We start from the raw sequence: 26921 nt of genomic DNA on the forward strand, positions 1-26921 counted from the left end.
GTTTACAGGTACATTCAGGCTTCTTTACACCACACATTATCAATCTAGATCATACATCAGTTGAATTAGGCATTGCTTAATAGCTAGACTAGTGCATAGAGATTTCTACCCTTTTCATAACATGGAAAACACCTCTCAAGATCATTTCAGTCTTCTAATGTTATCTCTTAATGGGTTACCAAAAAAGAGACCATGCAGTGCCCAATATTGTTTGCCCCATTCTCCCCAGTTAAAGGTGCACTGCTTTCTAGCACTGCAGTGAATACAGTATTTGTTTATAAGCATGGTGACGTGAAGCTATTGGAGGAGTTTCCCTTTCCTTACAGTAGCTCCTCCGGTTTTTATGTCACTGCGTGCTAAGCAGGACCAGTGTATTTCCGCTGACAGGTAATGTTATAATAACTTTCTAAAGAGACAGAACCGAAAGAACCAAGGGTGGAGTAAAGAAGAGGTGACAAATTCCAATGTACCGATGAAAAACACACACCAACAAACGGAATAAAGTGCAAGGGACTAATTTAATTTTGTTTGTGGGCAGATGTCCTTAAAAAAAAGTGAACTTCTCTAATAATCAGCCTCTGCTTGTTGTTCTGAAATGTTCAAGACTCTCATATAGCAAAACTCTGTTTGACCTTGGGAAGGTCGTTTTTAATTCCATTTGCCTAATAGGTTGCAAGGGCCAGATATGTATAGCTCTACTGTCTACAGTGCAATGAACTCTGACAAGGTTACATAAAAATAAATTACTTTTATAGTTCAAATATCAAGGAGATTGAAATCTGAGAGGAGATAGTTTGTTCACTAATTTATGTCTGAAACACGCAAATCATGTGAAATATGCTTGTGCACGTCAATGCAATAACATTCCACATATTTTCTTCATCAGATTTATTTTTACAAAACGCAAATATATATGGATTTCTCCTTTGACATTTAAAATTACATTTGACTTCGTGGATCTCACTACCTGAAATAAATTAAATCTTTTCTGTAAGAATGTGTAACTGGAAGTCATGACTGTACTGCTATAAATGTAGCAATGTATCCCTTTCATTCCCAGCTTCCTTTTTTAATTTCTGTCAAATAACTAAAAAGTATTACAAATAAAATTAAAAAGATGCACAAAATATGTTCTTTACAAATCTGAAATACACAAATCTAATTTTGCCCCGAGCGCACCAGTTTGCAAATTGTAAAGAGTGTGTAGGAGGAGTTACTTGGTGCACCTATTGCTATGAGAGGTACAAAGTCCTCTGATCAAACAGAGGTTTCACTCTGTGAAACGCTTAGGATGACGGCATACAAGTTTCATGCGGAAAGGTCTGTGACGTCACACATAGGGTGGAGCAAGCATTAGTCACAAGCTAGCTGTAACACCAATGCTAGATCAGGTCTCCCAGTCTCCAAAATACAAACTATAAGACATACATGTCATCAAGCTTAGAGATAACATGAGTGATTTTCCACACGTTTCTAATTTATACGTTTATAACACGATATATGGTTTTATTATTTTGCATGTTTATCTTTAACTCCTAACGTCGAGTGATTCTCAAAGAAGCTACAACGATATGTCCATGGGACTCACCTGCACCTGTTGACAAGAAGGCTCACTTACAACTACATCTATAAAAATTCCTATGTGCTACGTAAGTACCGCGCACTATACTGTAATTGTGAAGAGCTATTAGTTCCATTGGGATTAAAGTGCTATATGAAATAAAGTTATTACAGCTCAACCCCGTTATAGCGCAATCAGCTACAACGCGGATCTGCTTATAACACGGTCTGAGCGTGGCTCCCGATTTAAAAACATCTCCATTTTTTTTTAAACATTTAATGCTTTATTGCTAACGGACACATACGCATCCCTACTCCATATGGGAATTGAACATGAATACATTTTATATAATACACATGCAGGTATCGAACCCAGGACCTTTCATATGCTAGTAAACATCACACAAACCCTGTGGCTTGCAGGTAGAGAATTGGTACTAGCATATGAAAGGTCCTGGGTTCGATTCCTTATTTTATATAATAATTTATACATTATAAAATAAATAAAATAATAATTTATAAAGTATACATTATAATTAAAATAATAATTTATAAATAATGTAATTTTAATTGTAATGTATAATTTATAAATTGACTAGCCTGATGAAGCAGCGAGAGCTGCAGAGAGGAGAGAGCTGCAGATGCCGGTAAGTCCTCATGCAGCGAAATTTTATAACGCGATCTCATTCTGTGGATCCCGAGGACCGCGTTATAACGGGGTACAGCAGAATTATTCATGTGAGTGCAATAGTTAATTTCTACCTAATTTCCTAACTTTAAAATACTATACTACATTTAAAAAAAAAATGTATTTGTCTTGTTATAGTACTCTACCAAAGAATTTCTGTGATAAAGACATTGCCCTAAGAGAGACTTCCCATTATGCCTTCACTGCCCCTATCCACTAAGCTACCATGGAAGGGGTTAACAGCATGAGGACAAGAGGCACTTCAAAGAAGCTCATCAGTCCCTCCCTTTTTATCAGTCTGACTGGTATAAGTTGTATGGAGGTAGGTGGCACCTCCCCCAGAGCTCACTCCTCCTCCACCTTTTTAACTTGAGAGGTCTCTTCACTTTGCTGCAAGAACAGGACTTACTATGGTTCTTTCCCCTCATACAGAGGTAAAAGGAAGGGATCACAGTGTAGTGTAGGACCTGCATTTTTGGTTATACCTTGACGTTTGGTATGCAGGCTTATAACGCTTTGGCCAAAGGGTTTAACTAAATAACCAAGTAATTATTATTATCATTGAAGTATTTAAACTTTATACATATTACCATATATATTTTATCAACTGGATGTAGCATAGGGGTACCCCTGTCTTTTGTTGTATACATTTGCCACGCTCAGTAGCACTCTTTTTTGACATAAATATATATTCATGATGTGGTGGGTGTAGGAGTTTGAGCTACCTGGGAATGTGTGACTATATGATATATACAGGACTCGGGGGAGGGGAGCGGGGGGGGGGGATTATTCTTGGACATGTGCAATATACACCGTTATTGACATTACAAAATTGTTTCAAATCTATGTTACTATTTTTGTAAATAATAATTATTACATTCTAATTATTTTAGAAAACATATACAAGTATTTTTTTTCAGATTATCACAATGCTATAAAATGTACCATGTGATCTATGAAAAAAAGTACAGGAACTGCTCTCCACCGCGTTCCCCCCCAGAAAGCCCAAAAGAGAATCAACAAGAGAAGGAGTAACATGGTCTATGGCAGGTCCTGTTCCACATACAGTGACAACACACGAGAGGTAGTAAGTAGAATACTCTAATACATTTCATCTTACCATGGTAACAAACTACATTTGAAAAAGTAGTATTTCATAAATGTCTGACTGAAAGTCCAATTTCTCAGGTCTAGGTAATTGTGATTCTAGAAGGAATCACACCAAGAATACATACAGATAGCCTCTTTTTATATATGTAAGTGTGTATTTGTGTGCGTATATACTATATATAACACACGCGCACACACACACCACAATACTGATGTAATGAAGCAAGTTATAGTGGACCTTCACATGATTATTAACATTCAACTTCACTATAAAAGGGGTTCAATTTTTACTTCAGATCAGCGACCACCAGGCTTTGTCTGTTAGATGTCAAAAAAAGAATAACTTCAAATCCCCTTTAATAAAACACAGATGTCACTGGAAACTAGCCACATATAAGTCATGGCAAACATGACAACTTGTGAGTGCATTCAATAGGAGTACAATCCACATAAAAAAAAAACTGCTAAAAAAAGCATTTATGTCTACATGATTGAAAAAGATTTGGCATTTTCAATGTTAGACCCTTCGAGTAATACAGCAATCCATAGGTATCATGCTCACTGGAAACCCGATGTATACCCGTCATTCTGAGGTAGGAGCAGATGACTGTGTTTCTGGCCCCTGTGGGAGTGATAGCTTCAGGTGCAAGGCTTTACAGCTAAGTCAAGGTTACACCCTTACAGTGAGAGGCCACCAGTGGTTAAAGTAGGCCGGTAGAGTCCGGTACGCAGTACTGGTAAAACAAGAAGTGCTGGTACAGCGCATCGGTCTGAATACTTTGGGATTTGAAGATCTATTTTAAAAATTCCAACTAAACAAAACGAATCTGCTTCTAGCCGTGTCTCCACAGCAGAAGCCAGCTTCGGTCAGTGACGTAGGATGACCTAATATGGGCATATCCATATTAAGGCATCCACGTCACTGACCGGAGCCGGCTTCTGCTGGGGAGACACGGGGGGACACGGAGAGGCAGAGAGAGAGGCAGGGAGACGAGACGGAGAGAGAAGCAGGTTAGTTTTCTTTAGTTTCGGTCAGAAGGTTAATGCTGAGAGGGTCCCAGTCAGAAGCGTTAATCCTTATTGTTTTAGGGGCCGCAGCCGTTGGCCCACAAGGGCTCGCGGTCCTGAAAACACTAAGTCGGGCTACATCACTCTAGCTGTACTACTCCAGATGATTTGGGATTTTAATGCGCGCCAGGATGCGTAACCTACGGGTCACTGTGGCACCGTCTCCAGCAGGCTACTTCCAGCCGTATATTCTGTAGTCAGTTATTTGTTCAGGTGTATGAATGTATCTACGTGTAAATTCAAACAAACCAAGCGTCGGACCTTCCTACACAGAGTGGAATCCTACACCCTATGTGCAATCATGGCTAGGTAAAATTGTACAAGTAAGATGTTCATTTAAGTAAAATAATAACAAAAATATTGAAACAAACAAAACAAAAAAAGGACATTGGTTGACACATTCTAGTGATGGCGTAGCTCGAAGGGAAAAGAAACGAGATCATGCCACTATGAAGAATTGTGGAAGTGTTTATGAATTATATACGTTTACCCTCTCGGTTTTTCCCAGGAGGGTACCCAGAGACACTGCAGTCCCCACCGCAGAGGTTTTAAATGCCTGGGCCACAGGAGGCCACGGTGATCTACACCCCGATCCCTCTGGAAATGCCAATTAAACTTTGGTTCTCCAGAGAAAGTTCTCTAAATTGCGGTCCAGTAATATTGAACGGCTTATAGCGATTAGCAAGAGCTGCCATGCTTAAATGATAAACCTGATTCTGATATACCTAAGCCCTTACCTAAAAATGCCAATTCATTTAATCTCACTTGTGTACGACTAGACAAGTGACTAAAATAGAATAGCGATTAGTAATGTCACCTCTTTGGAAGTGGCAGGACCAGATTCAATTCCAATGGAAACTTATGCTAGTGTCATGTTCAGTCGGTTCAAATTAAATTGACACCAGGCTTACACACAATCATATAAGTATTTAAAAATGCATTTTCAAACATGAAATGTCTCAACAGAAACCAAATGCTTTTTTTTTTTTTTTTTAACAATCTTTACCTTTTGTCTTTGCTGGTGAGCGTTTGTAAACCATTTTATATACACAAGCACATTCTGGGTCCAGTTTTTTTCTCTTTTGTTGTATAGTTTATTTAATGATGACAGCATAATGATGCGTTTAAAGAGATAATGGGGGGCGGGGGGGAAGGGAAAAACTGTCCAGAACAGCCAAAATTAAATAGACAAAGGAAAAAATTTAAAATAAATACCCATTTTTACACAAGTAAAAGTGAGTGAAATTGTTCCTTTTGGGGAGGGGGTGGGGGGTAGGGGGATTGCATCTTTTTAAGGAATCTAATTACAGTGATGAGTAAAAAAAAAAATGTGTTGATTGCCCTCTGTGGGACTGTGCCTTTAATTACATGCATCTCAGACCACACAAATAAGATTTGTGCCTGTAAAAATCCTACAGTATCTACCGTGCTACATACCCAGCCAGAGCAATACATAAATATATGTAGTGTATATGTGTGGATCTTTACATAACTGCTTTCATGTTTTCTGACTATTTCTCCTCCTTTCATCTTATATTTTTTGCTACTTTTTAGACTTTGGCCCATAATGTAAAGTGACAATTACTTATTTTTTTGGGTGACTATACAGACATCTCGAATGTGAATGTTAGCAAGAATTCTTACGCGTGACAGATCCCAGGTTTCTTAACACGTTTCTCAAAGCGTTTTAAAAGGACTAACGTGGTTCTAATTAGTTGTTGCAAAAGAAGTTTCCTGCAATCTGATTCCGTTAAATCATTAAACAAAACCTCCACAAAATATCTGTCGTTTTTACCAGAGACCAACATTTCTACGGGAATCTTTCATTCCAAACCTACTGTCACTTTAAAATGTAGAATCATGAGAATAAACCACATTTTAAAGTAATTAAGAGAATAAAAACGTAAAGCTTTACAATGGCAAGTTTAAAAAAAAAAAAAAATATATATATATATATATATTTAAAAAGACAGTTCTGGCAACTGCCATAATCCTTTTCAAATTGCTCATATTAAGATTAAAGATCACTTTGTTTCTATATTCCCACAACTCGCTAGGCATGGTAAAGAAATCAGCCCCCTGCTTTTGTGTGTAACATCTTTAACATTTGCTCTGCTTTCTGTGCTTGTGATTAAATGTAACATTTTGAAATCCCAAAGTTCTGAGAAAAGCATAAATCCTCATCTCACAGCTGCTGTTCGACTCCAAAAACACATGCATTTTCTTTTCAAGCATCTACCATCAAGTACTCCCAGCGGACTTCAACTGGAGAACACCTGCATCTCTTCATTTCGTTCCAATAACGGGGTTTGAAACGTTCAAAATTACAAAAATAGATGCTAGATTCAGCTGCGTGTTCACTTTGCCCTTAATTCCCGTGAACAAAAATGCGAAGAGCATGAAATCATTCGGCCGAGCTCTGTCATCAGGAGGATAAGGTTTTTTTTGCACCAGAAGCCCAGTGGGAACATGATAGAAAACTGGCAACAATTACAGATAAAGTACAGAGTCAACTCCTTGGGGACCGAAAAAGGAAATGTAACAAGATAGATGGCTAGCACTTTTACACATTTGGTGCACATACCACAAGTGGGAATGGTCCTTAATTGCTGCGCCCTGCACTTCCACTGCCGCCTTGTCCCTGACACTGGCCAAGCTCTCAGCCGTGCTCCTCAAACTTGTTTTAAAGGGACAGTCCTAACCAGCGGCCAAAGTGAACTAGTGCAAGTGGCATGTTTAACAGGCCCGGGTGCTCAGTTGTGTGGGAAACACAAAGAGAAACGCCTCAAAGGACCGGCACACACAGAGCTTGGATCGAATGCACACGGGATTTACTGTCTACATCAGGGGTGGGCAACTCCAGTCCTCAAAGTCCACCAACAGGTCAGGTTTTCACCTGCCTGTGCTGAAGCATCTGAAAATCTGACCTGTTGGTGGCCCTTGAGGGCTGAAGTTGGTCACCCCTGGGGTACGTCAATGATTCGGTCCGTACTTGGGACCTTTCTCAAGAAAAGTTGTGACTGGGACTTTCTAAGGAAGCCAATGGCATTGATAAGATGTTTGGATGTTTCCTGGCCCTCTATATAAGGCTGCCCCCTTCAACCCTCTTGTAGCCGGTAACGCAATTCTTTGCCAAGCACTGCAGAGTCCTCTCAGGCAGCAAAGGGTTAAACAAGGAATAAAGAAGCACCTTCTCTTAAAGGTGGTGTTCCGCCTACCCGTTTTTCTATTAAGATAGCTGGGAAGCAGGGGGTCTCTACAGCTGAACATGAGATCTTTACCAGAAGGTGCCCCTGGTACCATCCCCTGCTGGGGAAACAAAATGGGAAGCTTAAATCTCCCGCGTCACCTGGGCCAACAGGAAGTTGCGACGGCTTCCTACAGGCCCGTGTGCCGCAGGAGATTTAGGAACAAGGAAGTAACCGACAGGACCTAGTGAGGTAAGTATCTCAGGAAGCAGGGGGTCCCCGAAGCTGACATTAAAACTGTTCAGCTCCACCCGAACTTTATAAAAAAAAAAGCGTCTTCTGACCATATCAGTACTGGAAACCTTTATTGTTCATGTCTGAAATCTTCCTGTTGCCTCTGGTTAAAAAAAAAAAATGTAATCTTAAATTGCAGACAGCTTTAAGGACGGCCACTTTGCCACTATCATTCTCTGCAGCAGCTGGTATTAGTCAAGGTGGTTTGAAGATCTTGATTTAGGCTGAAAACATAAATACTTGGAAAATTGCACTGGGTTTCAAAAAAGGAGATGTTGTAGGATTGAACAGCAAGATTATTTCACTAGAACTCATGAAGATATTCCATCTCCAGTCAAGCCCAGGGACTCATTATTCACCATTACTCATGTACATGGGTTTATACATCCAGTCAAACAAAAGAAACCCGAGCTCTCACATCTCTCCCTCTTTCTCTCTTTCTCTTTGCCATCATCACACTTTCTCCATTAAACAATGAATATCTACTGTGTGCAGTCATAACAGCTTGCAAGACACTGCTCTTTTTCACTTCCACTAACTGGATTATATTGCAGAGTACTTTTCAACATTTTTGGCCGTCAGTCGGGCCTGCGACGCAGGGGGCTGCCTCTCTGGTACAGAAAGGGCTAAGTAAGGGAGAAGATGGTTTAGATGGATTAATCCCTTTGCCTTTTCACACACTTCGTTTATGGCAAGGAGAACAGTGTGAACATGCTGGAATCTATGTACGGCAGGGGTCTCAAACTCTGCCCTCAAGGGCCACCTTTTATGGATATCCCTGCTTCAGCACAGGTGGCTCAATCAGGACCAATTGAGCCACCTGTGCTGAAGCAGGGATATGCATAAAAACTGGCCTGTTGGTTGTCCTGTCTTAATCCTCACTGGCCGCAAAAGTTACTGTTTTTGGGACTGCGGACGGGCTGCTGATTTTGGCGTGTTGGTCTGCAGTGCCGGGGACAGGAAGTGTGGCTACATCTGTATGCGTTTCACTTTGGTCTTATAGAAGAACTCTCGTGGCCAATTAAAATCCTATACAAAACTGGAGTAAACTGCAAATTTTGATCCCTTCAAATTTGGGTGCCCTCCCAAACTTCCTACACGTGTTCTAGTACCGAGTTTCTTGGTGAGAAACAAGTTTAAAAAAAATAGGTGATACAATAAAATAACCAAAATGTAAATAACCTACATTTCTGAGATCCTATACAGGAACTCACTGTGACTGCAATGATACTTCAAGAAACCTTGCGGCTCAACCTATGCTTTTTATTAATATAAAGCTCAAAGTTGTTTAAAATATGTAAAAAGCAAACAAAAACCTTGAGTCAAATATTTTTTTTTTTTGTAATAAAACACTGTTGGCTTCTGGTATTTTTAAGCCCCTTTTATGTATTTTGTACAACCTTGCACTTCATATTTAATAGCTCAACACATCAAGTACGTATGCAGGGCCGCCGACAGCTTTCCCGGGGCACAGGTCTAGAGATTCCACGTGGGCACCATCTGTCTCTTACACCCCGATCCCTCGTCCCCTCTTTTTCTATCTCCTCCCCCCTCTCCTCCCCCCCTCCCAGCGGCCCTGTATGTATGTATGTATTTTATTTGCATAGCGATTCCAATGTTAGCAGCGCTTTACAAAAGAGGCAATACATTGCAGGAAATTATAATGCAATAAGTGCAACAAACTAAATCAAACAATAGGAAAGGACATATTATTACATATTCATCTTTGCTATTTATAGCTTGTTTCTATGTATGCATGACACTGTATAATAATTTATCATTTTGGGATGATAGTGATTTATTGGTCATTACTTTATATTCATATATATTTACAAATGTAAATATTGTCGCTGTTGCAGTCATTGGGGCCTATTCTCATAGCTCCGAAGTTGTCATTGCCAAAACGCACGGTTTGGCATGTTCAGAAGAAGTAGAATGAAATGTGAGAACGTATTCTCTGTTGCAAATCGCATGTTCTAAACCGCTGCTATAAAAAGTGACACATCGCGCGGTATAACAGCCAATCCGCCGGGATTGTACTTGCTTTAGAAGCGAAATGACCTGAGGTGCTGCTAACTCCCTCCCCAGTCTGACTTATGGGTTTCGCTCTCTCAGCCGAACCCATATTTCAGGCTCTGGATGTAACTCACACTACCAATCTCACCAGTTTTTAGATGCAGTTTGCTCAACGGCGCTACAACAATAGCAGTTTTAGTAAGCAAATGTGAGTTTGGGGCTTTTTTTGACAAAATCGATCAGATTGGCAGAGACGGGGCGAATCCGGTTCTATCACAAAGCCTTTTAGACACGGATTGGACATCCGGAAGTGTTTACAGAATAACAAAGCATGCCAATCCCATCGGAAAGGGCTCTTTATAAGCGGTTTGTCACACTTCGTAGCAACTAGAATAGATCCCATGTTGTGCATAAATTTAGAGTTTAATCTGTATTATACACTTGATCTCCCCACATCCCTCCATGGGAAGGAAGTACCCGTATAAACTTTGGTTTGAAAAGTCCTAAATATATTTTTCTTGTTGATAAAATCTTTTGGTCACATCAACAGTATAATAGGCATTTAATCTAACCAAAACTATTGTTTTTTACACGATTTAAAGCATCTATGAAAATGAGATCAAAGCATAACAAATTTCCAAACACCATTATTGTAAATAAATGTATTTATGTACATATGCCCTTATAGCCCCACCCTCTCCCAATACTGCTCACAATTTGTCCCAGTATCCGAAGAGGAGATTACACAAGAGCTCCTCAAATTAAAACTAAGCAGCCAATGTGGACCTGACTTACTGCAATCTAAGTTCCTAAAACTTGGTGTCCCAGCCATTGCCAAATCAATTGCTTCCATAGTCAACTCTATTCTGTCTGCAGGACATATCCCTAAGACCTGGAAAACTGCTAGAGTTGTCCCAATCTTCAAAAGTGGGGACAAAAACACTGTCTCAAACTACAGGCCAATCTTTCTTCTCCTAAGTCATGGAAAAATGTGTTCACTCCCTAAGCGATTACTATACCAAGACAAATTTCCCTAGCCAATTCCAATCTGGCTTTCGCCCCAGACACTAAACACAGTAACTATCCTACTAAAAGTTTGCAATGAAATCCAGTGTGGAATGGAACGGGGACAACTCACTGGTGCAATATTCCTAGATCTTGTAAAGGCTTTTGATACTGCTGATCATGTTAACTTGCTTAACAAACTCCAGTGCTCTAGAAAATGGAACCATGCTTTAAACTGGTTTCAGTCCTACCTATCAGGTAGATCTCAACATGTGTCCATCTAAGGCTCTAAGTCCAACCCCTTGGATATCACCTGTGGTGTCCCCGCAAGGCTCTGTTCTGGGGTTCCTACTCTTCTCAGTGATCTTCTTACAGCTTGTAAGGGAGCCTCAATACACGTGTATGCAGATGACACAATCTTATTTGCACAAAGCCCTAGCCTCTCCGACCTTGACCACATACTTCAATCTGGCTTTTTGAGACTTGAAAATTGGATTTCCCAAAACAAACTGTTTTTAAACACTGACAAGACTGTAACAATGGTATTTGGGACCAAGGCCACATTTTTAAAGCTTCCAATGACTGAGCTCCAGATCAGAACCAATGCTAACACCACCCTAACTCCTGTTACTAGTTTTAAATACTTGGGCATATGGTTTGACTCCCATTTAACATTCGGGATGCACATTGATACCCTGACATCCAAAACCTATGCCAAACTAGGTGTACTTTACAGGAACAAATCCTCCCCAAGTCTGCTGGTCAGAAAGCATATCGCACAGCAGATGCTAATGCCAATTATAGACTATGGGGACATAGTATACGGTTCGGCACACCAAATCCACATTAGCAAACTTAATACCCTCTACAATTCAGTATGCCGTTTTGTTCTCCAATGCAACTACAGGCATACCCCGCTTTAAGGACACTCACTTTAAGTACACTCGCGAGTAAGTACATTTCGTTCAATAGGCAAATGGCAGCTCACGCATGCACCTGTCAGCACGTCCTGAACAGCAATACTGACTCCCTACCTGTACCGAAGCTGTGCGCAAGCGGGGAGACTATAGAGCCTGTTACACATGCGTTATTTACATCAGTTATGCACGTATATGACAATTGCAGTACAGTACATGCATCAATAAGTGGGGAAAGGTAGTGCTTCACTTTAAGTACATTTTCACTTTACATACATGCTCCGGTCCCATTGCGTACGTTAAAGCGGGGTATGCCTGTACAACACACCACTGCGAAATGCTCAAAGAACTAGATTGGTCATCCCTTGAGTCTATGCGCAAAGTTGATCTTTCCTGTCTTGCATTCAAATACTTTCTGGGCAAGCTACCGCCTATCTGAACAAGCTCCTCAACTCTACAACATGCAGCACTTATCATCTGAGATCAGACTCCAAAAGACTGTTCATGTTCCCAAAGGTTCAGCAAAGTATCCGGCCGCTCCTCCTCTTAACGTGCACCCCAAAACTGGAACAATCTACCGGAGACTCTCACAACCTCCACCAGTCTAAGTTCTTTCAAAACTAAAGCTGTCTCTTATTTTAATCTGGTCTGTAACTGTTACATACGCATATAATATATATTATCTCTAACTGTGCATGCAATGTTTTGTATATAATGTATACCCTGTTCACTTACAGGAGTATGTAACTATGTATTTGTAACCATGTATTATTTGTCATCTTAACTCTATGCCCAGGACATACAGCACTTGAAAACGAGCAGTAACTCTCAATGTATTACTTCCTTGTAAAACATTTTATAAATAAATAAATCTTTAAAATGTCATACATTTTCATTAACGTCTTATAGATATTAGGAAGAACGTGACACACTCTGGGACTGTCACCTTGCTAACAAAAAGTGGCAAAAAGCCACGGAAAGTGTCAGGACAATCCTAAGTGATATATAAAAGGTCTGAACGAAATCGAATAAAAGTATGACATTTTAAAAATGATTTGTGCTTTAAAAAATAGGACAAAATTGAAGCCCCGCTGCAGGTGTATTATATATCGTTAAAGGTTCTACAGTGAGCACTTCCTGGGGTAAAGAGGAAAGAGTTCCCAATTCTGTATTTTAATGAACCAAATTCTGCTTTAGCTCTATAAAGAATTGTCACACAAAATAATGTTTTAATAAGAGAGGGCAAAACTCCAAGGTGTTAAAAAGGCAGAACACACTAGTCAATCTGGCACATTTATCTTGGCTTACAGAACACACACACAAAAAGAAACCCGGCTATTTCCTATTGTGGTGTAAGTAATGTCATAGAAATCTAATGTGCTCCGCATGTGAAACACATACAGTTTGTCACTTGGCACATTTGATATGATATCTCCCCGGAGAACTGTTTTGTATACAAGGACGTAACTGGATATCAGCTTAATAGAAGTTTGACACTTACCAGAGCTGTGGCAGTAGTCCATCTGCTGAGGAACCTGGATTGTTAAGGCTATCAGATCTGGACCAAGGAGAGACTCTGGCTTTCTGCTCTCTTTGAGCCATTTGCTCCTGTGGAGGTCTCTGGTGTCAGAGGGACCCTGAATCAAAGGGGTTATTTTTTCTTTCCCCACATCACCTTCAAGGAAAAACACACAGAAATATCAATTTGCAGCTGTCATACTGTAAAACATGAATGATGTTATTCATTCAACTGCAACAGGGCTCATTAACTTGAACATCTATTACAATTTAGTGGTCAATAAGCCTTTATTAATTTAGCACGATCTCATAGCAAGATGCTCTTGCCTCATTTGGGTCACTATCTTTTCCACAGGTTTTAAATACTTTTTCTAATATGCACTTTTAGCACTATGGAGTAAAAGCGGGTGTGCATGTGCATTCCTTTTACCTGTATTTATTTTTGTCTGTAATTTGTTAAGATATTGTGTGCTGCTAATAGGCGTGTTAGTATGGGGATTTTTTTTAAAGCGACCTTTTATTGAACAGCATCAAATTAATTGATGCCATTTGTAACTAGAATGGGGTGTTTTAGAAATCTAATAGGTCTTCACTCTCTTTATAAAAACATTTAGCAATGATTATATTGCATATTGTACGATTATAAGCCAGGGGTGGGCTACTCCAGTCCTCAAGGGCCACAAACAGGTCGGGTTTTCAGGATATCCCTGCTTCAGCACAGGTTAGTCTGACTGAGCCACTGATTGAGCGACCTGTGCTGAAGCAGGGATATCCTGAAAACCTGACCTGTTGGTGGCCCTTGAGGACTGGAGTTGCCCACCCCTGTTCTAAGATATCAAATCATAAACCTGTTATTGTCCATAGTTCACTATTGCCTTTTGTTTTTCTTTGCAATTTAATTTTTTGGATTGCAACATTAGTGTAACATTAAACCATAACGTAACTGCCAGTGACAACGTTAGGATATATTTACTACTTTGAAAGGTTGAGACTGAAAATGCATATACACCACATAATATACAGTATATAGGGCTTTTCTTACAGCACATTAATTGTATAGTTTATCATGACATCCTACATTAGTCTTGCTTCAGCAAATTATTGATGACATTAATTCTTAAAATCCATGTTAACATTTTCACCATGTTAGGTTTATTAAGAATGGCTTCACGATGCACTAAATAAAAGTATCGCGGACCTAGAAGTGCAGGAAACCATCAAAACCCTTAAACACAACAAAGCACCAGGACCAGGCTCGGTGCAGAATACTACAAATGGCCAAATCCAGAAATAACATTACCATTACCAAACCATAACCATCCAGCTGTCTGGTCAGACCACCACGTAATGTTGTTCTCAAATCACAGCGCACCCCACAAAAAGGCCTTCTCCCATGGAGGTGACCAGGTATCGACCATTGAGGGGAGTGGCCCCCTAAGGTCTGATGGCAAACATGGATTTCACTGACATTTTAAGTACTTGCGTGGATCCCAATGATCTTGTTGATTACTACAGTAGAGATTTGGGGGCCGCAATGGATACTATCTCTCCTGTTCCCCACCTCACACCACCACACCTCTTGGTTTGAAAGTTTTACAGGCGGTCCTCGGTTATCCAATGGAATCCGTTCTGGAAGTAGCGTTGGATAGTGAAACCGTTGTAAAGTGAGTCCCATGTTAATCAGTGAAGGTGAGCGTCGGATAACACATTCCGGCGTCGAAAAACAGCCCATAGGGTTGCATTGTAAAGCGTTGGATATGCCATTCGTTGTAAAGGGAAACGATGGATAATGAGGACTACCTGTATTAGGGAATTGAAGAAGGTACGAGGACAAGCTGAAACGGATTAACCACGTCACAAAATACCAGTCCACAATTACTAGTAAGAAGTCAGAGTTCCTGTCACGGGAGATCATGGCAGTGGACAATCGATTAGCTCAACTTTTCCACACAGTTGCGAGGCTCTGCAAACCAGCATATGTTTGCAGTCTGGTGAAGCCTTTTCACAGTCTCATTATGATGACTTTGCTCTTCTTCTCTGATAAAGTGATCTCCATCTGGGTTGGGGTCCCGACTGTGCTATATAATAAGTGTCAGGGTTCCAGGCATTAAAATGCAGGTTCTCTGGCTTTATGGACTAGTTTTGACCATCTGGATGTAGAAGACCTTGTGCAAACAATCCAGAGCTTGCATCCGACTACCTGTGAGATGGACCCAGTCCCTACACGCCTTCTCTTAGGCTGTGTTGAAGTAATTGTCCTAGTGTTGACCAAAATAGTCCTGTGCTCTTTGTAGACAGGGATCTTTTCCGAACTGCTGAAGTAAGTAGTCACCAGATCACTTCTAAATGTAAGGAATCGGGTCGCAGCGTGACCCCCCCTTACCACCCGCGGGTCTCGTTGCCTCCCTCTGTGTCCCCTTCGCCGGGCCGCCGCTGCTTCGCACGCAGCGTGTCAACATGAGGCCGTCATTAAGCCTGCACATGCACTTTCCAGCTTTACAGAGCACGCGTCAGGCAGTTATAATTTATTCACTCCTCTGGGGCTTAGACCACGCCCCCGGCACTCGCGCAGCTCACGGTCGCATCCCCCTGCCTCTCAGCTGTTCTCCACCTACCTTCATCAGCACAACCAATCCAGTGCTGCTCCATGCGCTCCTCTAGGCCTGCCTCCGCCCCCCATCTTTCGACAGGGTGGATTGGCTTTATATGGTCTTAGCCCTGAGAGCCTTCGGGTTTGAAGGGGACTTTCTAACAGCGATCCTCTCTTTGTACAAGGACCCACAGCGAAAGTAATATATCGAGGTATCCCATCTGAAAAGTTTGATATTATAGAGCCAATAGCAGCAAATATTAGAAATAATCCTTATGTCTTTGGCATTCAAATAGGTGACCAATCCTGCAAACTAGCCTTATTTCAGGATAATATTATCCTTTCCATTTCAAAACCATTGACCCCACTCCCAATTTATTTGAGGTGTTACCGGTTTTCCACAGTATTTCAGGCTTCAAGATCAACAATTCTAAATCTGAAGCTCTAAACATAAATCTCAAAAATGATACAGTGAAATTACTCTCAATCAACTTTGATTTCAAATGGAAACCGCAATATATCAGATACCTGGGGGTGTCTATCACAAGTGAATATTAAACTTTATATTCAGCAAATTATCCCAAGATTATCAAAACCCTGAAAGATGATCTCAAAAGGTGGAATGCCTCAGGGATAACGTGGATTGGGAGAATTTAATCAATAAAAATTAACTAGCTCCCTAGGCTACTATATCTCTTCCAGACTCCCACCCAAACAAGAAGACCTGAAAGATCTCCAATCTCATAATCAAATTTATTTGGAACAAGAAGAGGCCGAAGATTAGCAAGCGGTCTCTGATTACCCCATCTCAAGCAGGGAGTGTTGGCGCTTCCTTGCCTCATCAAATTATAGAGCAGCCCAATTAGCACAGATGACTCTATGGCATTTCCCCTGGGGTCTTAGGAGGTGGGTGGACCTTGAGGCAGCCCTGGCCCACCCAATGGAACTAATTAAGGTTTAATGGTTACCATCTACAACCCGCTCTCAAGTCAGAGATATCTTGCCCACGATCTTACACTCTTTGAGGTTTAGGTCGGAGGTCCATCGGAGATACAGTCTAACTACCTCTAAATCCACGATGAGTCAACTGTGGGGTAATCCCGAGTTTCCCCCAGGTTTCCCATATAAAGCCTTCTCCCAGTGGAAGAAGGTGGGAGTGGAAAGAATTCTCTATATACTCACCGATAACAAACCGATTCTTTTTGAAAAATTACATGTGGAACGAGGTATTCCAAACAGTGAATTTTTCAGTTTTTTACAACCAAGGGCCTATAGCTATAGTAGATCTCCTTCCCCTCCTGTCACGCAATTCGAAACTCTGTACTAGGGTCGATCAGGCCAAGAAAAATTGATTTCTCAATTATATACTTATCTACTAGTTTCCTCAGGGAACAATAATGGTGGATTAAAAAATATGGCCCAATGGGAGTCAGACCACAATGAGGTTCTGGACGCGGAGACTTGGGAAGAGATTTGGGAAGCTACCTCTAAATGTTCTATTCACACCACAATAAAAAAAATTCTTACAAAGTTCTTATGAGGTGGTATTTAATGCCCCTGACAATTTCTAAGTTTCTTCCAAGTTACCCCCCCAGTTGTCCAAAGGGTTGCGGAGAAACAGCTTCATTCTTACATATGTGGTGGTTCCTGTCAGAACATTAAGGTTCTATGGGTGAGGGTCAGGGCCTGCTTCAAGGAATTCTAAAAATTACAATCCCATTAGATCATTGGCTATTTTTGCTGAATAGACCTCTCCAAGACTTGTCCACAGCCGAAAACAAACTTATTACAAATATAGCTATCGCCACGAGAATTGAGATGGCAGCACATTGGAAACAGAAAGATCTCCCCACACTTCCCAAAATAAGAAATAAAGTCTGGTATTTCTGTAACATGGAAAAACTAACTTGCCTCGTAAATGACCAGTACTCTCCAACACAGTTTCAGAAGGTCTGGAAACCATGGTTTTCCTCTTTAGCCATTCTAGATCTTAATTCACGGACTTCATTTATATAAATTTGCTGGGCTCCCACCTAGACCACCCCAGGATAATGGCCGTTGGTTACTTTATAAGATACTTGTTCATTTGGGTTGGTGATGTTCGGTAGAAACTGGTGCCCCCCACCCCACCCCCCCCTCCTTTATTGTAGTGTAATTTTATTTATATAATTTTGTTATATATGTATATTCAGTTCCCTTTGGAATTATTATTTTTTTTTTCAAAAATTCGATAAACATTGAGTATAAAAAAAAAAATTGGAGTCCACATTTTCAATTGACTAAACACATCACAATTTGACAAATCAAGTTTTGAAAAGCCCATTAATCGTTTGAGTTTTGAAAGGATCTAGGATACGATGCGTTATATTATACGCTCTCAGCACTAAAAGTGGTAAAGGTGGCATTTTGTACCCCAGAAAAATGAATAGCTGTTTATTAAACAGATTCAATGAAAGCAGCTTACGTGTATATGATCCTTTAAGACTGACGTTGTGTGATTCAATTTCATACTGTATTAAAATAGGAAATAAACTCAAGGTTTTACAATGGTCATAAAAACCATGGATTGGTCATGCACTTCCCCAGATAATATCCTTGGCTCTATTGAATGCACAAGTTTAAATCAGTCATGGTCTTTATCACACTGGCATTTTGCCAAAGTGCTTTATCGCATATGAAAAGAAATTAGCAACTTGTTGCACAACTAATGATTTTATATGTTTGCTTATTAAAGTGGCCATTGATTTATTAATCAGGTGCAGGAGTAGATTAATCTGTATGTTATCATCATGCAGAACACCGTAAAAAAGCGTGCAATATGTTTAAATTTTTTTTAAAAAAAACCAACATGTTAGCAACTTTCAGCAACGATTAGTACAATCGGTGTAATTTGGTTTGGTGGAGCTCAGTACTGTAACTAAAGGACAAAACATATTAAAACAATTCCCTAAGTGCAGGCTTGGACTGGCACGAAGACTGCTGTGTTTCTCACCTCATTGTGGCAACCAATTTGGGCGCTTTCGAGAAGCTTCCAATACGGTATCCACCAAAAGCAGTTAATGTTTTTAAAGAGAGCAATTCACATGTATTCATGCCCTGTAGTGTAAAGCAAAAATCCAGCCTGGGAGTTTGATTTAAAAAAAATGTTTGGGGGGTGGGGGAAGAGAGGGAATCCCCAGACATCGGGGAACCACCGAACAGCTCTGGGGGACTGGCCGCTTCAGTTAAGATAAAAAAGTTCTCAGGCAGGATTGCTGTGACCGTGTGTTTTTTATTTCTTTTTTATATACATATATAAATCCGTTCTGCAGTATTAGATAAGCTTTTTTTAAATGTATTTTTTTATTCAAATGCCATTTTTAATGAGTTTTAATATACTGAGCATCCTTTGATTTCTATAGCAAGCTTTAGCACCTCCCCAGCAGTGCAACATCTTTGTAACACCTTCCTGTTTGTGATCATTTGTTGCCAATGCTCACAGTAGTTGGAGCTGCAAACGGTAACAATAGATGTTACCTTGGTAATAGGATACATTGTAGCTGCTGAGTTACACTGACTGAAGGGTTGTTTGAAACTAAAAGGTAGTCATTATGTTAGGCACACAATCAGGATTGTTACAGATTGATAACAGGAGCACCAAACCATTGCCAGCTTAGGAAAGAATGAAGAATGATACATTGTCGCACACAAAAAATGTAAAAAAAATAAAAGGTTGGAAAGTAGTGTTGCTGCTTTAAGATTGTAATGTAGTTTATACAACTTGTGGCTGTGGCAAAGTGTCTGCATAAAGTCAGCCCAACATCCTCTACAACATGACTTTGGGTTCGATGTGCAAGTGGGTATAAAATAGATCCCTTTCATTCTGGAAGGGCTAACACATTGTAATGCATTGCTAGCCCGTCCCGCACTAAAAGTTAGTAGCTGTTTAGAAAATGAGATTTTCTTTTAAAATATATACATATTTTCTTTATAACTTCTATAACAGGATGTTTTGCAACTTATGCCACGGCAATCAAAAAATATATATATTTTTTTTTTTTTCTGTCAACCAAAATTTAGTCCACTATGGTCATAATGTATTATCCTGGCATCATAAAAATAAGTACAAAAATCTCTCTCTGATTCACAGGAACAATGAGTAAATTCTTGTTTCAGTAACTCTCCTTGTAAAAAGTAAGGCCAATTCTCCTATACAGGCAATAAAGTTTTACATGGTCCAGCTGCACATACCTGGGGCTTTGGCACAAATTTTTATTGATCCCACGGTCCCGGAGACACATTTGACCAATGATGTGCTGCAGTACTTCAGTTCAACGTTCTGGATAGAACCCTCAAGAGTTGGCAGGGGATTCTTGGATTTCACACCTAATAAAAGAAAACAGCAAATGTACTAGCCTGCTGAATTGCAATATATTCATATATTAATTCAAATCGGACATGAAAACAATGATTATTATTTTAATTACTAGCATCAGTCAATAGGATTTATGTTCTTGTAGTATTATTTCCAACACTGCCTAATATGGAGTATAATGGAGTAGCCCAGCGGTAGCACAATTCTGCTACAGAGAAGCTTCATGCAGGTGCCTGACCTGACATTCATATGCAAATTCTTCTCCCTCATGCATGTCAGAGAGGTTTTGAAGCTCAGTATTACCAGTGTGTCTTACCGTGCAGCAATGTCTTGTATATAATGTATAACCCTGCTCAATGTAACCATGTATGTGTCATCTTAACTCTATGCCCAGGACATACTTGAAAATGAGAGGTAACGCTCAATGTATTACTGCCTGGTAAAACTATTTTATAAATAAACTTGAATCAGCTAACAGGCTGAAAAGCAATGTAGTCCAACATGTTCTTCTCAGTGTTTGCACAAGCGCCAGTTTATTTCAGGGGTTCAAAATCCGAACGGCAAAGTTTGTTTCGAAGTTCGAGTAGAAATTTACGACAAACCTTCAAATGCGAGCGAAATTCGAGGCAAAACTTGAGAACGGCTCATCTCCGGCTTCTTTTCTTGTGCACGTTTATTTATATATTTCTTTTTAAACTGCTCAAACTTTTTCAACATAATCTGCAAACTTTCGGAGTTCTACAAAGTTTGCCAGAGTGAAATCACCCACCCATACTCTATTCCATAATGTACCTCAAGCGTTCACTTACCCTTCCTTACAGATTGTAAGCTCCTTGGGACAAGGACCGCCTTATCTACTGTAACACTGTATGTTAATGTTTGTTATTTTATTCTTTTCGCCCTCCAGCCTAATTGTACTGCGCTATAGAATATGCTGGCGTGTTGTAAATAAATGATAATAATAATAATAATGTTTGAGAATTAATACAAGCATTGGTTTCTATAGCAATGTACGTATTCACTTTTTAGCATCCCCAGGGATTCAGCCTAAATCTGCCTGAGCCTTAGGCTGGGGATCAGTAAATGGTACTCCGCACTGCAGTTTGTCCACCCCGACATTACAGAAGAACGAATCACATGTGACATGCAAATATTTAAGCAGTCCAAGCCCATGGTGCTTCTGCACTCTAGCTCAATAACCTACATAAGATCCTATCTCAGAAGTTACACAAATCAAACTCATTCATGCTCCACGCCAACCGTATCTTCATTTGAGAACTGTTAATGTTTATCCAAAGAAAGAAATAAAGGACTAATTAGATTTCATGTTTGTTTGGCTTATCTACAACACAAGGCACATCTTATTGATGACAAATGACATGTTCTTGCAGCAAAAACACCCAGTGTATTTCTTACAACCGAGAAATGCTTCAAAAAGAGCCTCACAAAAAAATCCGTTTTAGCTTCTTTAGCTGAACAAAGCTGTGGAAGCTTACTAGTGTCTGTGTAAACCAATCATTTCACCAGCAGCTTTATATTTCTTTAAAACCTCATATAAAAAGCACCTGCCTAAAGTGAGTAATGGAGTTTTATATTCATCGCACTTAGGAACAGCGTATGTAACCTATTCCGTCTTCCTCCCCAGTGGAATATATTTCAGCTTAAATTGCACAGCACATTACCGACGTATATAAAGAGTCTCTGATCAGCAAGTTGGACAGAAGACAGCAACCTGCAAGGGTGCGTTCTCCCCCCTCCCTAAATACAGTATGCACTTGATTCACACAGTCAAATTAAAATATCCCATTCAAGGTGATTTCACCTTTTTAGAGGGGGGTTGGGGGTGGGAAGGGGAAAGAACCGAGAGACACGTAGATACGCTACAAACAAAAATACATTTTGACAGCTCTACACAAATACATTAGCAAAATCCACGCCAAGGGTAGCTTATTCCTGTCCTCAAGGGCTACCAATAGGTCAAGTTTTCAGGATCTCCCTGTTTCAGCACAGGTGGCTCAATCTTTCACTGAGCCACTGATTGAGCCACCTGTGCTGAAGCAGGGAGATCCTGAAAACCGGACCTGTTGGTAGCCCTTGAGGACTGGAATTGCCCAGTCTTGTTCTAAGCTATCACTTGTTTCGTCCCAGTTTTGCAGCAGGGAATATGTAAATCAGACCACACTCTGTGCAATGTTATGCGGAAACGAACAATTTCCCCCCCCATTAAAAGATCTAACTGTTGAAAATGTGTGGATGCTGTCTGCTTTCTTTTTTACAGGCTCTTTGCGGTTTGATTAAGTATCAACCAAAAAGCGAATATTAAGAAAATAGCATATGCATATTTTATTTGTTGACCAGTCTCCCCACCCCCCCTTATTAATAGGTAGGTAGTACACACCCAAAAATCAGTTAGTAATATAAATTAGACACCAAGAGATGCCTTCAGACCAGCATCACATGGCCTTGCAAACCTCCGATGACAAAAACACTGGATTACTTTGTTCGAATACATGTCAGCTCTTTGTGCTCTAATATGTTTTTTGGCATCTTTAAAATGGCTAAACATTTAGACTCATACATAACCCTTTGACAGTGGGATACGTTATATCAGGCCTGCACAACTCGTAAAGTGAGAAGGGCCGAACTGCTCCATGGAAAAAAAATTTGGGCCGCACGGGTAAAATCATCATCATCATCATCATCATCATCATCATCATCTCTCCTCCAGCACCTCTCATCATCATCATCATCTCTCCTCCAGCAACTCTCATCATCATCCTCATATCTCCCCCAGAACCCCTCACTATCAACCTTTGCGATACTCCCCATCTAGCTCTCATACCCCCATCTCTCCCTCTCACCACACACATAATACTCCCCCTCCACATCAAACACACAATAACCCCCTGCACACCACACACATCCCACCCCCCCTGCACCTCACATCCCTCTCCCCCCTGCACCTCACATCCCTCTCCCCCCTGCACCTCACATCCCTCTCCCCCCTGCACCTCACATCATTCTCCCCCCCTGCACCTCACATCATTCTCCCCCCCTGCACCTCACATCACTCTTCCCCCCCTGCACCTCACATCACTCTCCCCCCTGCACCTCACATCACTCTCCCCCCTGCACCTCACATGCACCTCAAATCACCCCCCATGCACCGCAAATCACCCCCCTTGCACCTCCAATCTCCCCCCTTGCACCTCCAATCTCCCCCCTTGCACCTCCAATCTCCCCCCTTGCACCTCCAATCTCCCCCCTTGCACCTCCAATCACCCCCCCTGCAACTCCGACCCCCTCTGCACCTCCAACCTCCCCTGCAACTCCGACCCCCTCTGCACCTCCAACCTCCCCTGCACCTCCAATCACCCCCCCTGCACCTCCAATGACCACCCCTGCACCTCCAATGACCCTCCCCATCACCTCCAATCTCCCCCCTTGCACCTCCAATCTCCCCCCTTGCACCTCCAATCTCCCCCCTTGCACCTCCAATCTCCCCCCTTGCACCTCCAATCTCCCCCCTTGCACCTCCAATCTCCCCCCTTGCACCTCCAATCTCCCCCCTTGCACCTCCAATCTCCCCCCTTGCACCTCCAATCTCCCCCCTTGCACCTCCAATCTCCCCCCTTGCACCTCCAATCTCCCCCCTTGCACCTCCAATCTCCCCCCTTGCACCTCCAATCTCCCCCCTTGCACCTCCAATCTCCCCCCTTGCACCTCCAATCACCCCCCCTGCAACTCCAATGACCCCCTTGCACCTCCAATCACCCCCTTGCACCTCAAATGACTCCCCCCTGCACCTCCAACGACTCCCCCCTGCACCTCCAACGACTCCCCCCTGCACCTCCAACGACCCCCCCTGCACCTCCAATGACCCCCCCTGCACCTCCAATGACCCCCCTCTGCACCTCAAATGACTCCCCCCTGCACCTCTAACGACCCCCCCACCTTGGTTTGCTGGACTTCACCCACCCGCTCTAGCAAGCAGCAGGCACGGAAGTGCCTCAATGCTAGAGCGCGCTGCTGCCGTGGCTCGAGGGGGGGAGCTGGCTCCTCCTGGGGGAGGGGGAGAGCTGGCTCCTGGGGGAGGGGGAGAGCGGGCTCCTGGGGGAGGGGGAGAGCAGGCTCGTGAGGGAGCGGGAGAGCGGACTCGGGAGGGAGGCGGAGGGGTAGAGAGGACTTGGGAGGGGGAGAGTGGAAAGCCGCCGCGGGCCGTGTGTTGTGCAGGCCTACGTTATATGATACATTATATTGGTCAACAGAGAATGAGGCATGGCACAGACGGAATTCCAAGAGCGCTTTAATGAATCATTAACAAAACCAACGTTTCCGACATTTCGGAGCCCTCACCTGGATATAGCCGGAACATTGGTTTAGGTTATGGCTCATTACAGCTCAGAAGTCTGTCTGTGCCATGCTCCCTTCTCCTTTGATCGGTACCTTTTTGGGGCTTTTCAGGATAGCCCTGCCGCAGCATTGAGCACCGGCCACGGAAACTCTTTTTGCTATTACTTTCTACGGAGGTTCTGAACTCTTCTAGTTTTATACATTATATTGGTACATATTATTGCAATTCTAGTGTTATGGTTACACCACAAACCCTCTCAATAACACAAGTCTTTCATTCTCTGTCATACCTATTTTAATCAATCCCTGATTAAAGTAATAATTGAACAAAACATAAGACTCATTTTCTTCAATAAAGTGTGTCATTTCTTGAAGTGCATTTCGGGGCACCCATTATACTTGATGTATTTTGCAACGCGGTTGGTTGGCACTCCGTGAGACACCACGGACATGCCATATATGGCTCACTATTTTTGGCATGTGTTACCTATTTCTTCTTGTATTCCTACTACATGAGCCTTTCAAAGTAGCAGCTTAGTATTATGCATCCATTCACATTTATTAAGGCGCACGTAATTGCTGGAAAGCTGACAGGAGACACATAAGCAACAACAAAAGATTTCTTCTGAACAGAAATAATATTGGATGCAAGATCATTTCACCAAGTTTTGTACAGATTACATTCTTTGTTATTCTGCCAACAAGACAAAATAATCCAATTGAGGTTTCACCAGTGTAAAACAAGTATGTTATGCTTCGTCATAACAACTACATTTCAGTGTTCTCTTGGGAAATGCTTGAAGTTTACCAATCCCTCTGTAGGATGACACCATCACTCCTAAACTCTCTTTGTTTCCTTCCAAACTACTAAAACACTCAAATCATTTCTGAAATGTTGGGAAAGTTGTATCACCCAAATAAAGATCAAAGGGAAGGTGCTGTCATACCTCAGTGCTGAAGTTAAGGGACGTATGAAGGAAACCCAACTCACTGTTCTTAATATGTTTCCAATAAAGCTATTTTTTTAGACTATTCCATTGGGTTTCAGATATGCTTTTTCATTAAGAAATTTCAAGGAGATTATAGAGCCCCAGCATAATCCTTTTTATGGCGATATGAAGAAGCCCTTCCTTTGATCTTTGAGAGCAAAATCTTTCTAACATTTGGCATTAGATCTGCTCTTAAATTTTTTTCTGTGTTTGGCCCAGAAAACAGTCTATTTGTCAATTTTCTTTTTCTCCCCCATTCTATATTTCATAGTTTGAAACGGAGACAAACAAGATATACATTGTGTATTTTTGTTTTCATGCTCTGCACAAATGAAAGGTACTTTTAATTGATCATTGTCGAAGTTCAACACCGATTATTTTTCAGGAGTGCATACCTACGCCGCTTTGTGCGATGAGCTAATGTTGTACGTTTACCAAATTTCACAACTATACAAAATTATACATTTTAAGGGTAACTATTAGAGACTTGTATAATTGAACAGCTTCTTTGGAAATGATCTAAATCTGTGTTTCTTAACCCTACCCTCAAGGAAATTCAGAACAAGCGGTTAGAAAAAACAAAATCATTGATTAGTACTCCAAGATGGTGACCTTGCAAAGGGATAACAAAAAACTACACAGATAATCTTTTTCAACCTGCAGAGACTACAAAGAAACACTTGAAGCAATAGTATCAAGCTTACAGAGGTAGGTGATGTCTGTATTTTGTAAACTCTGATCTCGCAACTTCAAGTTCTCAGGTTACGGTCGCCGGATATTTTGGCTATCTGAGCTCAAGTAACTGTACAATGCGCATTACCTGGTACTGAACATGTGTCTATTTTGGCTATCTGATCTAAAGTAACAGTACAATGCGCATTACCTGGTACTGAACATGTGTCTATTTCGGCTATCTGATCTAAAGTAATGGTACAATGCGCATTACCTGGTACTGAACATGTGTCTATTTTGGCTATCTGATCTAAAGTAATGGTACAATGCGCATTACCTGGTACTGAACATGTGTCTATTTTGGCTATCTGATCTAAAGTAACAGTACAATGCGCATTACCTGGTACTGAACATGTGTCTATTTTGTCTATCTGATCTAAAGTAACAGTACAATGCGCATTACCTGGTACTGAACATGTGTCTATTTCGGCTATCTGATCTAAAGTAATGGTACAATGCGCATTACCTGGTACTGAACATGTCTCCTTTACCTGCCAGGTTGCCAATAGCCCCATTCCATTCCTTATCCAAACATCACG

General features: G+C 41.2%; 1 protein-coding gene and 1 long non-coding RNA gene across 7 annotated transcripts in view; one reads left to right on the forward strand and one right to left on the reverse strand.

Moving 5' to 3' along the window:
- VPS13B (vacuolar protein sorting 13 homolog B) overlaps positions 1-26921 on the reverse strand; it is a 1123013-nt gene that overhangs the window by 771972 nt on the left and 324120 nt on the right. For all 6 annotated transcript variants that reach the window (XM_075582636.1, XM_075582637.1, XM_075582642.1 and 3 more), the window contains exons 18-19: positions 20185-20319; positions 13348-13521 (exon numbers count right to left, since the gene is read on the reverse strand). In XM_075582636.1, the coding sequence (XP_075438751.1) occupies positions 13348-13521; positions 20185-20319 (309 nt within the window). The remainder of the gene's footprint in view (positions 1-13347; positions 13522-20184; positions 20320-26921) is intronic.
- Positions 3177-26921, forward strand: LOC142480016 (uncharacterized). The gene is made up of 3 exons (XR_012794683.1): positions 3177-3335; positions 26202-26358; positions 26881-26921. It is a non-coding gene; the product is annotated as an uncharacterized LOC142480016 (long non-coding RNA).

Source organism: Ascaphus truei, chromosome 2 (genome assembly GCF_040206685.1).
Source record: "Ascaphus truei isolate aAscTru1 chromosome 2, aAscTru1.hap1, whole genome shotgun sequence".
In the NCBI taxonomy this organism is placed as follows: Eukaryota; Metazoa; Chordata; class Amphibia; order Anura; family Ascaphidae; genus Ascaphus; species Ascaphus truei.